The 20284-nt window shown below is 45.7% G+C and overlaps 1 protein-coding gene across 2 annotated transcripts in view; it reads left to right on the plus strand.

The window, feature by feature from the left end:
- Window positions 1–422: 422 nt before the first annotated feature.
- Window positions 423–20284, plus strand: part of LOC137619658 (zinc finger protein 302-like) — a 69403-nt gene continuing 49541 nt past the window's right edge. Inside the window, exons 1-3 of one of the 2 annotated variants that reach the window (XM_068349886.1) lie at window positions 423–516; window positions 2645–2706; window positions 18170–18396. In XM_068349886.1, the coding sequence (XP_068205987.1) occupies window positions 2688–2706; window positions 18170–18396 (246 nt within the window). In that variant the 5' untranslated portion in view covers window positions 423–516; window positions 2645–2687. Of the gene's footprint in view, window positions 600–2644; window positions 2707–18169; window positions 18397–20284 lie in introns of both variants that reach the window. The other variant, XM_068349887.1, reaches the window with a different exon arrangement.

The raw sequence follows: 20284 nt of genomic DNA on the forward strand, positions 1-20284 counted from the left end.
GAAGAAAAGAAAGCAGAGATGACCAAACTGAGGTTTGTGAATAGTCATGGCAGAAGAGATTACATAGGAGAACTTAACACTAATGTGGTAGTAATAGTTACGAAAACAAGGTTGAATATGCTATAACTAAAAGAAAATTATAGAAACAGGAATGATAATGATAGGCTTTGTGTGTTGTGTAGGGAGGCAGAGGATACTACCGAGCATATGTTCAGCTGTAAAGAGTTAAGGAAATTTAGAAACAATAACATAGAAATAGGGAATTTAGAAACACCAACTAGAGATGTAATCCGGTATATTAGAAAGGCAATTAGAGTTAGAAGTAAAAGTGTGTAAGCTGTGCTGTCTGTGTAGGAGGTAGCTAAGGAATTTTCTGCATATTGCAGAGATTTGTACCTAATACGCTTCATCTAGTAGTGTGCCCACAATCTCACTATCACAGTGTTGTGGTGAGAGCAACGAGGAACCTGGAGGCTGGAACCTCTGGACTCTGGACTCTGGAGTTTGGATTAAGTCGTGAGATTTTTACCAGGATCATTTGTGACTTTTAGTCGTACTGTTTGTAGTGTAAATATTGTAAATGTAACATATGTGAACGGGTAATATTATAGTTTGTGCACTATTGCGTTATTTTACATGATGCTCTCTAGTACCTACTTGATTCCGGTTAGAAGATTAGTGGTGTTAAAGTTAAAGTTAAAGTTGCGGGTTTTAGGCCTCCACAGAGACGATTTACATCGTCCTCCTCGGGCGACCATTACCCAGCAGGGACTATCACTAGTCCCCTCTAACCTCCCCCCAGGCGCCACCCTGGGAGTACCCCCCCCCCCCCCCCCGGTAGAAGGTCTCACGGTATTCGCGTCGACACGGATCATTTTATTGTGAAATATTAATATTTAATTATTTTTGCGGGGTGCATGTATGATAGCGGCCACCTGTTTGTATTACAGTATTATGTCTAACCTAGAATACGGAAGTGTGAGGGGGGTCGCAGGTGGGCGTTAGCCCTCCCCCCCCGGGTAGATAGGTGGGTAAGGACACGGCTTGTTGGGTAGGTTAGGGGGGAAGGTTTGGTTATTTGTTGTCCAATTTTGATAAACGTGTGAGGAACTGGCCGCTGATATACAAATGCTCCTATTTTTGCTATTCATTATATTACTAGCTTGTATTTTGTCAGGGATACTGGTAAGATTTTGTGGTGCTGAATGAAATTTGTTGGAACAGGCATAAATTTTGGACAAATTTATATTATAGTGGAACAACGTTTCTAATAGAAAAAAATCTTTCCTTAGTAAATATTGTGCTTTCAACAACTTATACCTTTATTTCCGCTGCAAATGAGCCGTTTTCCCCCCTTCCCAATGGACACAAGTGGGAACCAGGGACTCTGGGTGAGCGAAAACAAGAAAAGAGGTGATCATTTAACACATTCAAGATTTGTGTAAGGCCACTAAACCTAACACACCCAACCTAACCTAGCCTAACCTAGTAGTACCCGTATGACAGACCTAGCGGGGTGGGAGCAAGAGAGCGGACCCCCTACCCAGGTCACAGACATAGGATGGGGCAACCCCCTCAGATGCCCGTTCCCAGGTCATAAACCTATGTAGGTCACAGACCTAACCGCGGGCAAACCCCCCGGATCCCCTTCCCGGGTCTCAAACCCTAGAAGTAAATCGCATGTAATGCCCTACCTTATTTCATTTATATATACTAACACTGCAACTACAACAGTATCTCTTCTTTGTCCTCGTGACTATAACAGAAGGGTTATAGTGAAAAATGTGTTTTTCTTCATAAGCTAGTACAGAATCATAGTTGGACACTTTGACATTTGTGGAATGACTTAATTGGCTATTAAAAACTTGCTCATCACACTAGATGTACCATACAAGAAAAACGATGAAATTGCCCCATATCCTTCATATAAGTAAAATGGCAGACATTAGATCTTGGTACGAGACGCTCCATGGAAGCCACAGCCAAAAAGTAAGGAAACAATGAAGCAACTGTCACCATTGGAAGGAGAAGGTAGTGGTGGCTATGTACAAACAAACAAACACATGTGATTCTATTGGTAGATAGAAAATGAGGGAGTGGAAAATGCGAAAAAGCCTAAAGTGGTTAATACGCGGTAAAATAACGTAGGTAGACACGAACGAGCAGGAGGATATGCAGATACATGCGAACCGTAGGATGTAGACAAACGAGAAATAACTGAAGAGCATAGAATGCTAATATTTTGTGTAATTTTTTGTGGAATTATTATTTGTCCCGGAGAATAATGTATAGAGAAAAAAAATGTTAGTTTTACCTTATTTATTGATTCCCCGGTAACTTTTCCCTACCCTAAACCCCTGGTTCCCACTGGGTCCATTGCTATTTATTTGCGACAAATAAAGGTCATATTCAAAGAAATGAGGAATTATTCTACATGCTTCAAAAATGGGAGTTTTTCCATACAGTATAAAACTCCATTTCTTTATTAGTAAAGCTTTTCCATAATGTTTTATAATTTTTTTTCTTATTACTTGTCAAATGGATTTTATTTATGGCCAAATTATTGTTTTATCCTGGTCTGAAATGTATTACAAGATAGTTTTACAAATTAAGAATATGTTTACTGTACAGTATCTTTTTTCAGATAGTGGAACTACAGATGAGGTATAACAAAACATAGCATATTCATGATGGGTACTTCAGAAGGTAAATTAATAGTTTTCAATATTAAACTTACCCGATAATCATGTAGCTGTCAACTCCGTTGCCCGACAGAATTCTACGGGAGGGATACGCCAGCTATCACTATACTAGAAGGGGGTGTACTCACCAGCGCCACCTGTGGCCAGGTACTGCAGTACTTCTTGTTGACACCACCTCACTTTTTCCTCTGTCGTGCTTCCGGCAAGACATTCATGGGATACGCTTATGATCTTGGAGTATTTTCACGGCTTTTGGTGAAGTATTTCTCTCAGATTTCGGCTGTCGCTTTACTGGAAAACTTCTATATTAGCTTAGATAGCTATTATTTAGTTCTGATTAATGGTTAACGATCTTTTTGCTTGATTTGGAATCCCCACTTGGCTAACTCTTTGATTCAAGATGTCTGACATTTCACAAGCCCCACCCCATAGACGATGTAGGTCTTGTAATAGGCGCATTCCGAAGGCCTCGGTAGATCCTCACACCGCTTGTTCTGACTGTAGGGAAAGACCCTGTCTGTTGGAAGATCGATGTGAGGAATGCGCCGGACTTTCGGAACTTGAATTTGTCCGTTTTCTTAAATATTCAACTAAGTTAGAGAGAGAGAGAGTTAGGAGGAGTTCTTCTCGCTCTTCACTTTTTTCCTCACCACATGATCCCCTACCTTTTCCTCCCCCTGTAGTGGCTACCCCCGAACCTACTATTTGCCCTCAACCTGATATGTCTGTTGTTTTGCGTGCCATTCAGGCTTTAGGTGACAAAGTGGAGTCGGTGGTTAGTGATCATAAGTCTCTTATGGCCGAAGTCAAGGAACTTAAGGTCAAAAGTGCAGTGGGAGGTAATAGTGCCAGTGCTGTGACAAGTGCGAGTGTCAGTGCAGTGCCAAGTGCTAGTGTCAGTTTCAGTGTGGTGCGTGAGAGTACTTCTGTGCGTGCCAGTCGTCCTCCCAGTCCGGGACCTCTTGCAAACTCCCAAGCCCAGGGGAGAAGCAATGTCGAAGGGCAAAAGGGTTCGGCAGGCCTTGATCGGCGCACAGAAGTATCCTCGGTGGTTGCGGGCGTGTCTTACAAAGACCGTCACTCCCACCCGCAGACGATTAAGCCCGTCTTTTACTCGTCTGCTGAAGAATTATCAGGGAGAAAACGTTGGACTCAGGTCTCAAGACCTCTCAAACGCAGAGTCCAGACCTCAAGAGCTCTACAACCTGGCTGCAGTCATTGGATCAGCTCTGACTCGCCGCAGTCATCAGCTGACTGCACACCTCCTAAGAGGAGTAAGGTGCTGCCGCAACAGATCTCTTCTGTTAAGGCTTTGCCTCAGCAGACCTTAGTGTCTGCCGACCCCAAGTTGACTCTACTGCAGTCCATGCAGTCACAACTTGCGGTCTTAATGCGTGAGTGTCAGGCTGAGAAGGTTACACCTCCTCCTGCGATCGCTCCGCCTAACCGCAGTCCTGTCTGCCAGGCGTACGATGTTGAGGCTCCTCAGGATACCCTACCACGTACTGAGTTGCCAGTTTCCAGCGGTGTGCAGCTACCTCCGCCTTCCTTAAGGCAACCTCAGCAATGGGAACAGGAAGCTTATACCTTACTTCCTCCGCTTCCACTTGCGGTTCCACCAGTGAGGCAACACTCTCTTGAGGTACAACAACCTCTCCCATCCATGAGGCAGACACCTCAGCTCTCGCTGCAGCGACCTCAACCCTCCTCAATGCGAGAGCCTCATCACCTTAGCCTTGCGCCTCAGGAACCTCAACTCGCGAGACAAGAACTGCGTTCTGCGCAGCCACTACCTCAACTCTCGCAGCTCACACCTCAGGAACCTCAACTCGTTCCTCAGGAACCTGCTACTGCGCATCCGCTAACCTTACAGCAAGCGCAACTCTTGAGTCAAGACACTCATGCCAGGAGTCAGCCTCCTCAACCCATGCGCCTACCTTCTGCTACTCCTTTTGACCAGCCTTTGCAGCCTGAACCTCAGGTTTTGCCTCAGCAACAGAGACTTGAGGATGAAACCACAAGCGTTTTTGCTCCCGCTCGTGCAGATTCTGCTGTTCAGCATACCTTACCTCTCACTTTGCTACACTCTGGTGATGAGGTTTCTGATGATGAGGCTGCACACCTGGATCCCTCATCAGACGTGGAAGAATCCAAGTCTTCTCCTCCTCCGATAGACTTTCGTAAGGTCCTGGCTCTTTTCAGAGAGGTATACCCAGACCACTTTGTCTCTGCTACCCCCCGCTCTCCGCCATCTGAGTTTTCGCTGGGCATGCAGCCAGCCAAGTCAACTTATACTAAGCTCGTCTTTGCAAGGTCCTCTAAGAGAGCTCTAAGAATTTTAGGGGAGTGGTTGCAGTCTAAGCAGCAACTAGGAAAGACTTCCTTTATGTTCCCACCGACTAAGCTCACTTCTAAAGCGGGCGTATGGTATGCCACAGGAGAGGAACCAGGCTTGGGAGTACCTGCCTCTGCCCAGGCTGACTTCTCGAGTTTGGTCGACTCTCCTCGTAGAACAGCAATGAGGCGCTCTAAGGTTTGCTGGACCTTCTCCGATCTAGACCACTTACTAAAGGGTGTATTTCGGGCCTTTGAGATGTTCAATTTTCTAGACTGGTGCCTGGGGGCCCTTAGCAAGAAGACCTCCCCTGCGGACAAAGACTCGGCCATGCTTTTAATGTCCTGCATGGATAAAGCTATTAGGGATGGATCTGGCGAGCTTGCTTCAATTTTTGTGTCAGGAGTTCTTAAGAAAAGGGAGCAACTTTGTACCTTCCTTTCTTCCAGCATCACACCTTGTCAAAGGTCTCAACTCCTTTTCGCTCCGCTTTCTAAGTTCTTGTTTCCCGAAGAACTTATCAAGGACTTGTCTGCGGCAATGATTCAGAAAGACACTCATGATCTTGTGGCCTCTTCAGCTCGTAAGACTAAGGTTGCTCCCTCAGTCCCCAGGACTTACCGCACCCCAGTTGCTGATACGCCTGCTACGAGGTTTATTCCGCCCTTTCGTGGTAGAGCCCCCAGCCGAGGAAGCTCCCGTCCAGACTCTTCCAGGAGCAAGTCTAGGAAAGGTTCCAAGACTTCTCAAGGCAAACACTGACTCTCCTCCTCTCCAGACAGCAGTAGGAGCCAGACTCAAGATCTTCTGGCAAGCTTGGGAAAAGAGAGGTGCAGACGCCCAGTCTGTCAGGTGGCTGAGGGAGGGTTACAGGATACCATTCTGCCGCAAACCCCCTCTGACCACTTCTCCCATCAACCTCTCTCCCAACTACAAGGAAAAGGACAAGAGGCTAGCGTTGCACCAGGAGGTGTCGCTCCTGTTACAGAAGAAGGCAGTGGTTATAGTCCGGGACCATCAATCCCCGGGCTTCTACAACCGTCTCTTTCTGGTGGCCAAGAAGACAGGAGGTTGGAGACCTGTGCTGGACGTCAGCGCGCTCAATGCTTATGTCACCAAGCAGACGTTCACTATGGAGACGACGAAGTCGGTCCTAGCAGCGGTCAGGCAGGAGGACTGGATGGTCTCGTTGGATCTGAAAGACGCATACTTTCACGTTCCTATTCATCCAGACTCCTAACCTTTCCTGAGATTCGTTTTTGGAAAGGTTGTGTACCAATTCCAAGCCCTGTGTTTTGGCCTAAGCACAGCTCCTATGGTGTTTACGCTTCTGATGAGGAATATTGCAAAATTCCTCCACTTATCCGACATCAGAGCCTCCCTTTACCTAGACGACTGGCTGTTGAGAGCCTCCACGAGTCGTCGCTGTCTGGAGAGTCTCAACTGGACTTTGGACTTGATCAAGGAACTGGGTCTGTTAGTCAACTTCGAAAAGTCCCAGCTCATTCCCTCCCAATCCATTGTTTACCTGGGAATGGAGATTCGGAGTCAGGTTTTTCGGGCTTTTCCATCGGCCCCAAGGATAAGCCAAGCCCTAGATTGCATCCTGAGCATGCTGAAGAGGAGCAGTTGCTCGGTGAGACAGTGGTTGAGTCTCACAGGGACCCTGTCATCGTTAGCACTGTTCGTCGAGTTAGGGAGACTCCACCTCCGCCCTCTTCAATTCCATCTAGCAGCTCATTGGGACAAGGATTTGACGCTCGAAGCAGTCTCTATCCCGGTCACCAAAGAGATGAAGACCACTCTCTTGTGGTGGAAGACCAACCTCCTTCTCAAGGAGGGCCTATCGTTAGCGATTTAGACCCCCAATCTTCATCTCTTCTCGGATGCATCAGACTCGGGCTGGGGCGCGACCTTGAACGGACAGGAATGCTCGGGAACGTGGAACAAGGAACAGGTAACGCTCCACATCAACTGCAAGGAGCTCCTGGCAGTTCATTTGGCCCTATTGAACTTCAAGTCCCTCCTGCTAGGCAAGGTGGTGGAGGTGAACTCCGACAACACCACAGCCTTAGCTTACATCTCCAAGCAGGGAGGGACCCATTCGAGGAACCTGTACGAGATCGCAAGGGACCTCCTCATTTGGTCAAGAAGTCTAAACCTCACCCTACTAACGAGGTTCATTCAGGGCAACATGAACGTCTCAGCAGATCGCCTAAGCAGGAAAGATCAGGTCATCCCCACGGAATGGACCCTTCACAAGAGCGTGTGCAACAGAATTTGGACCTTGTGGGGTCAGCCTACAATAGATCTGTTTGCCACCTCCATGACCAAGAGACTTCCTTTGTACTGTTCCCCAGTTCCAGACCCAGCAGCAGTTCATGTGGATGCTTTTCTGCTGAATTGGTCCCATCTCGACCTTTACGCATTCCCACCGTTCAAGATCATCAACAGAGTCATTCAAAAGTTCATCTCGCACGAAGGGACACGGCTGACGCTGGTTGCTCCCCTTTGGCCTGCAAGAGAATGGTTCACAGAGGTACTACAATGGCTGGTCGACATCCCCAGGACTCTTCCTCTAAGAGTGGACCTTCTACGTCAACCTCACGTAGACAAGTTGCACCCAAACCTCCACGCTCTTCGGCTGACTGCCTTCAGACTGTCGAAAGATTCGCTAGAGCTAGAGGCTTTTCGAAAGAGGCAGCCAGTGCGATTGCCAGAGCAAGGAGGGTATCCACTCGTAGAGTCTACCAATCCAAGTGGGAAGTCTTCCGGAGCTGGTGTAGAGCCAATGCAGTTTCATCCACCAATACCTCTGTAACCCAAATAGCTGACTTCCTATTACATCTAAGGAATGAGAGATCCCTTTCGGCTCCTACGATTAAAGGGTACAGGAGTATGTTGGCTTCAGTTCTCCGCCACAGAGGTTTGGACCTTTCTTCCAACAAGGACCTTCAAGACATCCTTAAGTCTTTTGAGACTACTAAAGAACGTCGTTTACCCACTCCAGGCTGGAATCTAGACGTAGTCTTAAGGTTCCTTATGTCGCCTAGGTTCGAACCTCTCCAGTCAGCTTCCTTCAAGGACCTTACCCTCAAGACTCTTTTCCTCGTCTGCCTTGCAACAGCTAAAAGAGTCAGTGAGGTTCATGCCTTCAGCAAGAACATTGGGTTCACATCCGAATCTGCAACATGTTCTTTACAGCTCGGATTTTTAGCTAAGAATGAACTTCCTTCACGTCCTTGGCCTAGATCGTTCGAAATTCCTAGCCTTTCCAACATGGTAGGTAACGAGCTAGAAAGAGTTCTTTGCCCTGTCAGAGCTCTAAAATATTATCTTAATAGGTCAAAACCTATACGAGGACAGTCAGAAGCCTTATGGTGTGCAATCAAGAAACCTTCGATGCCCATGTCCAAAAACGGACTTTCGTATTATATAAGGCTTCTGATTAGAGAAGCCCATTCTCATATGAAGGAGGAAGACCTTGCTTTGCTGAAGGTAAGGACCCACGAAGTGAGAGCCGTAGCCACTTCGATGGCCTTTAATAAGAACCGTTCTCTGCAGAGCATAATGGATGCAACTTATTGGAGGAGCAAGTCAGTGTTTGCATCATTTTATCTTAAAGATGTCCAGTCTCTTTACGAGAACTGCTACACCCTGGGACCATTCGTAGCAGCGAGTGCAGTAGTAGGTGAGGGCTCAGCCACTACATTCCCTTAATCCCATAACCTTTTTTAACCTTTCTCTTGAATGCTTTTATTGTTGTTTTTATGGTTGTTACGGTAGGCTAAGAAGCCTTCCGCATCCTTTTGATTTGGCGGGTGGTCAATTCATTCTTGAGAAGCGCCCGGGTTAGAGGTTGTGTAGAGGTCCTTTAGTAGGGGTTGCAGCCCTATATACTTTAGCACCTTAGAGTTGATTCAGCCTCCTAAGAGGAACGCTGCGCTCAGTAAGGAAGACGAACTTAATAAAGGCAGAGTAACGGTTCAAGTCGACTTCCTTACCAGGTACTTATTATTTCATTGTTATTCTGAAATAACTGATTATATGAAATACGGGATACTTAGCTATCCTTTAGTCATGTACACTGGTTTTCACCCACCCCCCTGGGTGTGAATCAGCTACATGATTATCGGGTAAGTTTAATATTGAAAAATGTTATTTTCATTAGTAAAATAAATTTTTGAATATACTTACCCGATAATCATGATTTAATTGACCCGCCCTTCCTCCCCATAGAGAACCAGTGGACCGAGGAAAAAGTGAGGTGGTGTCAACAAGAAGTACTGCAGTACCTGGCCACAGGTGGCGCTGGTGAGTACACCCCCTTCTAGTATAGTGATAGCTGGCGTATCCCTCCCGTAGAATTCTGTCGGGCAACGGAGTTGACAGCTACATGATTATCGGGTAAGTATATTCAAAAATTTATTTTACTAATGAAAATAACATTTTTCCTTAGTTATGTGATAAATATCAGAATTTTAGCTCTGCCATTGGATCTTATTGTTGATGTTTAATTCCTACAAGCCAGGAGTAAGCCAATGTTTTTTATTCCTACACAAATACAAACCTGAGTCCTTTAACGAGGAAATTGATTCTAGTGCAGCTGGAACTCGTCCATTTAACTTTTAACGACGTGTAGGTAATTACCAGCCGATAATGGGGAAGTCCTGCCCCTTTGACGGCACACTGAACAGTCAAGTAACAGACGAGCTATCAGCGCTCATATAAACTTGACTTTTTCAATATTAAACTTACCCGGTGATCATATAGCTGTCAGCTCTGCTGCCCGACAGAAAAACCTACGGGCGGAATACGCCAGCGATCGCTATACAGGTGGGGGTGTACATCAACAGCGCCATCTGTCGAGCAGGTACTCAAGTACTCGATGTCAACACAGAACCAATTTTCTCTCTGTCGTGCCACCGGCAAGACCTACTGAATACGCTCTTGTTTTCTGGATTGATTTTCACGTTATTTGGTGAAGTATTCATTTCTGGTTATTAGCTATCGCTGTGCAGAAGTTATCTTCAATACTTCCTTGCATTCTTTTTTGGATTTTGGATTATTTGTTGACGACTTGGATAGATTTTGAATTCCCCCCTTTGACTAATTCAAGATGTCTGACCCTTCTCAAGTCCCCAAGTACAGGAAATGTAGCGCTAGGGACTGTTCAAGGCGTCTTCCGAAGGCCTCTATCGATCCGCACACCGTTTGTTCCAATTGTAGGGGTAAAGCCTGTCAATTGGAAGATCGATGTGAGGAATGTGTTGGGCTTTCGGAATTCGGGTTTCAAGAATTCCTGAAATATGCACGTAGGCTAGAGAAGGATAGGATCAGGAGGAGTTCGTCTCGCTCAATTGATTTTTCCTCTCCCCATGCCCCTCAACTTATTCCTTCCCCTGTAGTGGTTGCACCCGACCCCCCTGCTAGCTCTCATCAACCTTCAATGGCAGATATGATGCATGCCATCCAGGCTCTAGGTGAGAGAGTCGAGTCATTGGCGAATGACCGCAATCAACTCATGGCTGACGTCAGAGAGTTGAAAGGTAAAAGTGCAGTGGGAAGTGAAGTGAGTGTCAGTGCAGTGAAAAGTGTCAGTGTTACGCATGAGGGTGCGTCTGTTCGTGCCTGTCGTCCTCCCAGTCCGGGACCTCTTGCAAGCTCCCAAGCCCAGGGGAGAAGCAATGTCGTACGACCAAAGGGTTCGACAGGCTTTAATCAGCGGACAGACGTACCCTCCGTGGTTTCGGACGTATCTTACCTAGATCGTCCCACCCACAAGAAGACGAGTGAGCCCGTTCATTCCTCGTCTGCGGAAGAGGTTTCTCGACAGAAACGATGGACCAAGGTCTCACGGCCTCTTAAACGTAAGGTCCCTTCCGAGCAAGTCCAACGGCCCAGGTGTAGCCACTGGGTCAGTTCGGACTCGCTGCAGTCCTCCGACGACTGCACACCTCCTAAGAGAGGCAAAGTGGTACCGCAACAGGCAGTCACTCTGTCTGTTGCCGCACCCGCTGTTTTAGACCCTAAGTCTCAACGGACAGTAACTCCGTCTGTTGCCGCTTTTGTAGACCCTAAGTGGTCTTTGCTGCAGTCTATGCAAACTCAGTTAGCTGCTGTTATGCAGGAGTTTCGTGCGGAGAAGGTTGACGCTGCACCTGTTAGCCTACAACCTGCCACGGTTGTGCGCCCAGCAGACGCTGAGGCTGCCTGCTCCCACACTCCAGCTGTGAGAGCTCCTCCACCCATGCGCAGTCGACCCTGCCAGACGCATGATGACGTTCACAGACGCACGGAACCCTCCGTTGCCGTGCGTGAGCTACCACAACAACAGGAGGGTGGAGTTAGGCTGCTGTGTTTTGACGCGGTGCGTCAGCCTCCGCAACCCACAGTGGTCTCCGCTATCCTTCCACAGTCGGGAGTAGACGCTTTGCGCACCCACTCAGCTTTGGTTGTTGCCAGTTATCAGACTGACCAACAGTGGCATGACGTTGGGTCCAGTGCAGCCACGCATGCACCCGTGCTGCCGGACTCAGCCGTCCAGCCTACTCCGTTGCCTCTTCCTCCTCAACATTCAGACGATGGTATCTCTGATGATGACGAAGCTGCACATCTTGACGACCAACACTCGGACATCGAAGAACCCAAGACCACACCTCCCTCCTTAGACTTTAGGAAAGTGCTTGCGCTGTTCAAGGATTTATATCCGGATCAGTTTGTGTCTGCAGCACCACGCTCGCCTCCCTCTGAGTTCGCTTTAGGCATGCAGTCAGCAGCACCTGCCTTTACGAAGCTCGTACTCGCTCGCTCGTCCAAGAGAGCTTTAAGGGTACTGGGAGAGTGGTTGCAGTCCAAGAAGCAACTTGGGAAGACATCCTTCATGTTTCCCCCGGTCAAGCTTGCTTCCAGATCTAGCGTCTGGTATGCCACGGGAGAAGTTCTCGGCTTGGGAGTTCCTGCCTCTGCCCAGGGCGACTTCTCAAGTCTGGTAGACTCTCCCCGCAGGCTGGCTATGAGACGCTCCAAGATTTGCTGGACTCCTTCGGATATGGACCATCTTATGAAGGGAGTTTTCCGTGCATTCGAAGTCTTTAACTTCTTGGACTGGTGTTTGGGAGCGTTGAGCAGGAAGACCTCCCCTTCTGATAAGGAAACTTCCATGCTCATCATGTCCTGCATGGACAAAGCCATACGGGATGGTTCTAGTGAACTTGCGGCTTCTTTCGTGTCTGGGGTCCTCAAGAAGCGGGATCACCTTTGCTCCTTCTTGTCAGCTGGAGTCACCCCATGTCAAAAGTCGGAGCTTATGTTTGCTCCACTCTCGAAGTGTCTCTTCCCTGAAGAGTTGATCAAGGAGATTGCTGCCTCCTTGGTCCAGAAAGACACCCATGACCTGGTGGCGTCATCCGCACGCAAAGCCACCCCTTTGCCCTCCGTGCCTAGACCCAGGATGGACACTCCAGCTTCAAGGTTCATTCCGCCCTTTCGTGGCAGAGCCTCCAGCAGAGGAGGTGCTCGTGCCGGAAGTCAACGTGGGAGCCAGAAGAAGGGTTCCAAGTCCTCTAGAGGCAGAGTCTGACTGCCACCTTCTTCAGACAGCAGTGGGAGCCAGGCTCAAGAACTACTGGCAGGCCTGGGAGAACAGGGGCGCAGACGCACAGTCTGTGAAGTTACTCAAGGAGGGGTACAAGATTCAATTCTTGCGCAAGCCCCCTCTAGCAACAACTCCCATCGACCTCTCTCCCAGGTACAGAGAGGAGGACAAGAGACTAGCTTTACAGCAAGAGGTGTCTCTCTTACTACAAAAGGGAGCGGTAGTCATAGTCCGGGACCATCAATCCCCGGGCTTCTACAACCGCCTCTTCTTAGTGCCGAAGAAGACAGGAGGGTGGAGACCGGTGCTAGACGTCAGTGCTCTGAATGTCTTTGTCACAAAGCAGACGTTCACCATGGAGACGACAAAGTCGGTTCTAGCATCGGTCAGGAAGGAAGACTGGATGGTCTCGTTAGACCTAAAGGACGCTTACTTTCACGTCCCCATCCACCCAGTTTCCCAACCTTTTCTAAGGTTCGTTTTCGGGAAGGTTGTATACCAGTTCCAAGCCCTGTGCTTTGGCCTAAGCACGGCACCTCTAGTTTTTACCAAACTGATGAGGAATATTGCCAAATTCCTGCATTTAGCAAACATCAGAGCCTCCCTCTATTTGGACGACTGGCTTTTAAGAGCTGCGTCAAGTCGTCGCTGTCTGGAGAATCTACAGTGGACTCTAGATCTGACCAAGGAATTGGGTCTCCTGGTCAATATAGAAAAGTCCCAACTCGTCCCATCCCAAACTATAGTATACCTAGGAATGGAGATTCAGAGTCAAGCTTTTCGGGCTTTTCCGTCGGCCCCCAGAATCAGTCAAGCCCAAGAATGCATCCAGTCCATGCTGAAGAAGGACCGATGTTCAGTCAGACAGTGGATGAGTCTGATAGGGACGCTTTCATCACTGAACCAGTTCATCGCGTTAGGGAGACTCCACCTCCGCCCCCTTCAATTTCACTTAGCTGCTCACTGGAGAAAGGACAAGACGCTAGAAGCGGTCTTGGTTCCTATTTCCGAGAAGATGAAGTCGTCACTGACTTGGTGGAAGAACAACATTCTCCTCAGGGAGGGTCTGCCACTGGCTGTTCAGACCCCCGACCACCTTCTCTTCTCGGACGCATCGGACACGGGCTGGGGTGCGACATTGGACGGTCGGGAATGCTCGGGCACGTGGAATGCGGTTCAAAGCGAGTTGCACATCAACTGCAAGGAGCTACTGGCAGTTCATCTGGCCTTGAGAAGCTTCAAGTCCCTCCTTCTAGGCAAGGTGGTGGAGGTGAACTCCGACAACACCACAGCCTTGGCGTACATCTCCAAGCAAGGAGGGACTCATTCGATGACGTTGTACGAGATCGCAAGGGACCTCCTCACCTGGTCAAGAGATCGAAACATATCCCTAGTAACGAGGTTCATTCAAGGCGACATGAATGTCATGGCAGACCGCCTCAGCCGGAAGGGTCAAATCATCCCAACAGAGTGGACCCTTCACAAGAATGTATGCAACAGACTATGGGCATTGTGGGGCCAGCCCACCATAGATCTGTTCGCAACCTCGATGACCAAGAGGCTCCCAATTTATTGTTCACCGATTCCGGACCCAGCAGCAGTTCACATAGATGCCTTTCTTCTGGATTGGTCCCATCTAGACCTTTATGCGTTCCCCCCGTTCAAGATTGTCAACAGAGTACTGCAGAAGTTCGCCTCTCACGAAGGGACAAGGTTGACGTTGGTTGCTCCCCTCTGGCCCGCGAGAGAATGGTTCACCGAGGTACTGCAATGGCTAGTAGACGTTCCCAGAACACTTCCTCTAAGAGTGGACCTTCTGCGTCAGCCGCATGTAAAGAAGGTACACCCAAGCCTCCACGCTCTTCGTCTGACTGCCTTCAGACTATCGAAAGACTCTCGAGAGCTAGAGGCTTTTCGAAGGAGGCAGCCAGAGCGATTGCTAGAGCTAGGAGGACATCCATTCTCAAAGTCTACCAGTCGAAGTGGGAAGTCTTCCGAAGCTGGTGCAAGTCTAAATCAGTATCCTCAACCAGTACTTCTGTAACTCAGATAGCTGACTTCCTTTTATACCTAAGGAAAGAAAGATCCCTTTCAGCTCCCACGATCAAGGGTTACAGGAGCATGTTGGCAGCAGTCTTCCGTCACAGAGGTTTAGATCTTTCCAACAACAAAGATCTACAGGACCTCCTTAAGTCTTTTGAGACCTCGAAGGAGCGTCGGTTGGCCACACCAGGTTGGAACTTAGACGTGGTACTAAGGTTCCTTATGTCAGCAAGGTTCGAACCACTTCAATCAGCCTCTTTAAAAGATCTCACTTTGAAAACTCTTTTCCTCGTCTGCTTAGCAACAGCTAAAAGAGTCAGTGAGATACACGCCTTCAGCAGGAACATTGGATTTACATCTGAAACGGCTACATGTTCCTTACAGCTTGGTTTTTTAGCCAAAAACGAACTTCCTTCTCGTCCTTGGCCCAAATCGTTCGATATTCCAAGCCTTGCTAATTTGGTTGGAAATGAACAAGAAAGAGTACTATGCCCGGTAAGAGCTCTTAAGTACTATTTGAAACGGACTAAGCCATTACGTGGACAATCAGAAGCTTTATGGTGCGCCATTAAGAAACCTTCTTTACCAATGTCGAAGAATGCAGTTTCTTATTATATCAGACTTTTAATTCGAGAAGCTCATTCCCATCTGAATGAGGAGGACCATGCTTTGCTGAAGGTAAGGACACATGAAGTTAGAGCTGTCGCAACTTCAGTGGCCTTCAAACAAAACAGATCTCTGCAGAGTGTAATGGATGCAACCTATTGGAGAAGCAAGTCAGTGTTCGCATCATTTTACCTTAAAGATGTCCAGTCTCTTTACGAGAACTGCTACACCCTGGGACCATTCGTAGCAGCGAGTGCAGTAGTGGGTGAGGGCTCAACCACTACATTCCCCTAATCCCATAACCTTTTTAATCTTTCTCTTGAAATGCTTTTTATTGTTGTTTTTGGGTTGTCCGGAAGGCTAAGAAGCCTTTCGCATCCTGGTTGATTTGGCGGGTGGTCAAATTCTTTCTTGAGAAGCGCCTAGATTAGAGGTTTTGATGAGGTCCTTTAGTATGGGTTGCAACCCTTCATACTTCAGCTCCTAGGAGTCGCTCAGCATCCTGTGAGGATCGCGAGGCTCAGTAAGGAAGACGTACTTAAAAAGGCAGAGTAATTGTTCAAGTCGACTTCCTTACCAGGTACTTATTAATTTTATGTTTGTTATTTTTTGAATAACTGCTAAAATGAAATACGGAATACTTAGCTCTTAATGTTAACATATATGCTGGTCTCTACCCACCCCCCTGGGTGTGAATCAGCTATATGATCACCGGGTAAGTTTAATATTGAAAAATGTTATTTTCATTAGTAAAATTAATTTTTGAATATACTTACCCGGTGATCATAAATTAAAGGACCCACCCTTCCTCCCCAATAGAGACCCAGTGGACCGAGGAGAAAATTGGTTCTGTGTTGACATCGAGTACTTGAGTACCTGCTCGACAGATGGCGCTGTTGATGTACACCCCCACCTGTATAGCGATCGCTGGCGTATTCCGCCCGTTGGTTTTTCTGTCGGGCAGCAGAGCTGACAGCTATATGATCACCGGGTAAGTATATTCAAAAATTTATTTTACTAATGAAAATAACATTTTTTTAACAATTTTCTCTTTTCAAAAGCTATTGTGTGTGCCTGTTGCCGAAGGTGGGCCTGCCTAGGAGTGTCGAGTAAATGCTGTATGGCATTTTCATGAGCAGGAGAGAGGTAGATTCTCATACTTTGTGCCCTTCATACAGGGGGCATGTATTCAGGTTAGATTCCCCATGTGGGGAATGTAGGAAGTGGTCACCCTCCCAGTGACAGGTGTATGGTATGAGGCGAAAGAAGGCAAAAGCGATTCTTTCCCATCGGGCTCGTCCTCGACATCAAAGAAAGTGAATAAACTTGATCTTTTGACCACCAGTACTGTCCCTTCACCATCAGCTTCTTCTGGATTCAAGACAGGGAAGAGTGTGGGGTATTAACTCTTGGTTAAGTCTAGGAGCGGAGAGACTTGCTTGTTTCCTCTAGCGAAACAGGTGAGCATCTCTCTGAGAAGGAGCCCGCTAATGATAGTCAGGGCTCCATCTTCGCAGGTTCTTCGCTGTTTTGATTATTCCTGGTTCACAGATATGTATAACGTTTAAATATAGTTACGCTAACTCTTGGTTAGCACTGGTGTGCACAGCCCGACATTTTGAAATCGCCCACGCTTCATTGCACCCAGCCTTCACACCGTTTCCCTCCCTGCACAACACAGTAATGAAAAACAAACAAATATGCATGACAACCTCGTAACTAACACATGTAAACTATTCAATGATAAACCATTTGCATAGAAATTATAACAATAAAAATGATGAAAAGAGGATTATACATATGTTATGTTTAAGTGATATTTTATGTGTAATATAAGCTGCTCTCTCTCTCTCTCTCTCTCTCTCTCTCTCTCTCTCTCTCTCTCTCTCTCTCTCTCTCTCTCTCTCTCTCTCTCTCTCTCTCTCTCTCTCTCTCAAATATTAATGTGAAATAATATGCATTGGACCTGATGTTGTTGAGTTTCATTTATGAGCTCCATTCTTTATATGTAAAGAAGTATCTCGCTCATCCTTCCTTAACGAGGGGCCCGGTTGTGGAATTTTTGCCAACTCACTGATCACCATACAGGTATGTCTTTCCAATCTGATATCCCCTACGGGGGAAGGGTTTGATCGAGCACATGCACTCATGTACAGGCCAGGCACTATTAGTCCTTCATCCCTGTGAAAGACAGGTAGGAGGTTGTTTGGGTCAGTGCTTAGCTCCAGTACAGAATAATTGGTGGTCACTTCTAGGGAAGAAAATGAACCTTCAAGTTCAGTTCTAAGGCGACTTCCATTCCACCAAGCAGTGTGTCTCCCTAAATAAGAGACCAGGATTTGTATGCTTTGTAGCAACAAATCAGATATTTTTAAAGTACTCTGTAGTTTATATTTTTCCCAGCTACACAGACTTGAGTCCTTTAATCTAACTTCCCTCTTTAACCACCTCTCTCTGTCCTGGGTCGAAAGATCAAAAGTGAAGCTCTCTGGCTAGGAAAGGGGATGGGGCTCCTATCCCCACACCCTTCACCAGATGGATAAATGCTTGTTATCCCAGTTTTAACGACTGTCTCCAGCTCGCGGTGAATCATTCTCCCTAATGAAAGGACTTCGGTTTTATAGTTAGGAAAAATACAAATGGCTTTAAGAATTTGTGATATTGTATTTATTACTGCTAGAGGGACCACTTTACTCTTAAGTGTTAACCTTTTTTGTGTTCAATAATATACTGTACATGATTATTGCTGTACTATACCTCAGTATACTGTATGCTTAAATTTTGAAAAATTATCTTTTCAAGTCATTAAATTCATAACGTAAAGCTATTTCTAAACTGTGCCATTCATAGTCTCTTTTGTGATTTTATTTATTTTATGAATTTCAGGTTCCAGCCTTCCTATTGTTCACATACGGGTTGTATATGAACAGGGATGCAAGGTATATTCGTGTGATTTTTGTTTCAAGACATTCCCTTCAGAAAAAGCTCTCTCCTGCCACATTTGCATAGAGCACAATTCTGTTGACATTCAAGATGTGTTTGTATGCTCAGTTTGTAACTGCTGCCTCTTGAGCCAGTCTGACTTATTGGAACATGCAGCTATACGCCATCAGGTAGTGTATCATAAATTTTACTGTTTCAAATTTACGTTTTAAGACTGCTTATAAGTTTTCATGTGGTTTCTTTAGCATAAAAATGTTTTATTCTTGAGTGGTTGCCATCATTGTAGAAGCCCCTCCCCCTCCTTTTATACTGTGGAGTCTAAGAGAAGAACTGGAATGGACATGATTAATCTGTTAGTGAGTCTACATATGAAAGTAGATGAACGCATTTAAAGTAGAGAAGAAAACTGGTAGAGGAAGTACCAGGATGGACTATTTAACAAGTTCAAGGAATAGGTAGACCAAGGGAGACATGGCTAAGAATCTTGAGAGGGGAAGTATGAAGGGAATATTAAGGTAAAAGGAGGACACGGGCAGATGACATACATATATAGTGAGAATTCATCAAAGCCCCTTTCATTTTTGAGGTCCTGCAGTAGTTGGATAATGATTGATTGTTGAAGACTTTATAAGATTCTGATGATATGTTTTTATGTAATCCAAATCTTTCTCCAAGTGGATTTTTAAAAAGAAAAATTGTATTTAATTTGATTTTTTATGCTACAGTAACTGTAGTTGATGAAATTACAGTATTTGGAATAGGGCAGTAATTTTGTTAGAATGCTGAAAGGCCATAATAATATTTGTTCATATAATTGTATATGCTCAATAAGAAAAAGTCCTTCATCAAAATCACTTTGCATGTAATTGCTCTGAATAGTCCCCAAAGCTTTTATCCTTGCTTAAAGAGAAAATTTTAGTCACCTATAGTCCATTTCTTTAGGCGAGTCATATTTGCACCGACTCACAACGGTGCCCTTTTAGCTCGGAAAAGTTTCCTGGTCACTGATTGGTTAGAATTATCTTGTCCAACCAATCAGCGATCAGGAAACTTTTCCGAGCTAAAAGGGCACCACTGCGAGTCGGTGCAAATATGACTCGCTAAAAGAAATGGACTATAGTATTGCACATATGCTGGTGTCGATTCCCGGTATCTCTAGCATTAGCCAGATCTATTGCCTTTGTGTCTGTGGATATGTTCTTTGTATACCACGTTTTATCCTTAGATATATTTCCTTTGCAATATTTACTCTTATATTTTAGATAGCCTTAATTCTTTGTTCTTTGCCTTTTTTTTTGTGTTCATCACTTCTGTGATAAGAGAAGTAAACTGTTGGAGGACTGATTCATTAGTTACTTGGTTGGTCATGAGGGCAGTGGGGTTTAGTTATGAAAAACTAAAGTAGTTTGCTAAGAATTTATGATATTAGAGCACAGCCATTTTTGTTGGTTTGGAAGAATAAAAGTTGAGTTTTGTGTTGCAATTGTAATTTTTGCTTTTCATATCTTATTTTGGTAGTAAGTTATTTACTTAGATGTAAGTTCTTGCAGAGTGCCATATGCAACAAAAGATTACTAGCCTACCGCTCATTAACTTCATAATGTTGCCATTATTTTATAAGCAAAAAATAAAGAAAGAAGTAACATTACTTATTAAAACTAAGAATATATAAAAAAGAACTTTAGTTAAGGAATATGAGCAGCAAAATAAACTTAGCAGAGAAGGGACTAGCAGAAATTTGATATGACTGACTAGTGAAGTATGTTTGTTGAGTGTTAATGTACCAAGGCTCAGAGTTAATGTTAGTATCACTTGAGAACCAAAATTTTACACAATCTAAACAAAGGGAGAGTTTGTCAATCTCTTTAATATATCATTTAGTACTAGGGAATAAGATGGTGGCCATCAACTCCCCTCCCCAAGGCAATGACTGCAATTGGGAAATAACAAAGAAAAGGAATTGTTATTTGCTTGATAAATTAGATTAGGTTTAGATGATGAAATACAATAGATAAAAGAATGGCTAAGCCTAGAAATACTGTACAGACCTTGTTGTCA

Source organism: Palaemon carinicauda, chromosome 26, assembly GCF_036898095.1.
Source record: "Palaemon carinicauda isolate YSFRI2023 chromosome 26, ASM3689809v2, whole genome shotgun sequence".
Taxonomy (NCBI): domain Eukaryota; kingdom Metazoa; phylum Arthropoda; class Malacostraca; order Decapoda; family Palaemonidae; genus Palaemon; species Palaemon carinicauda.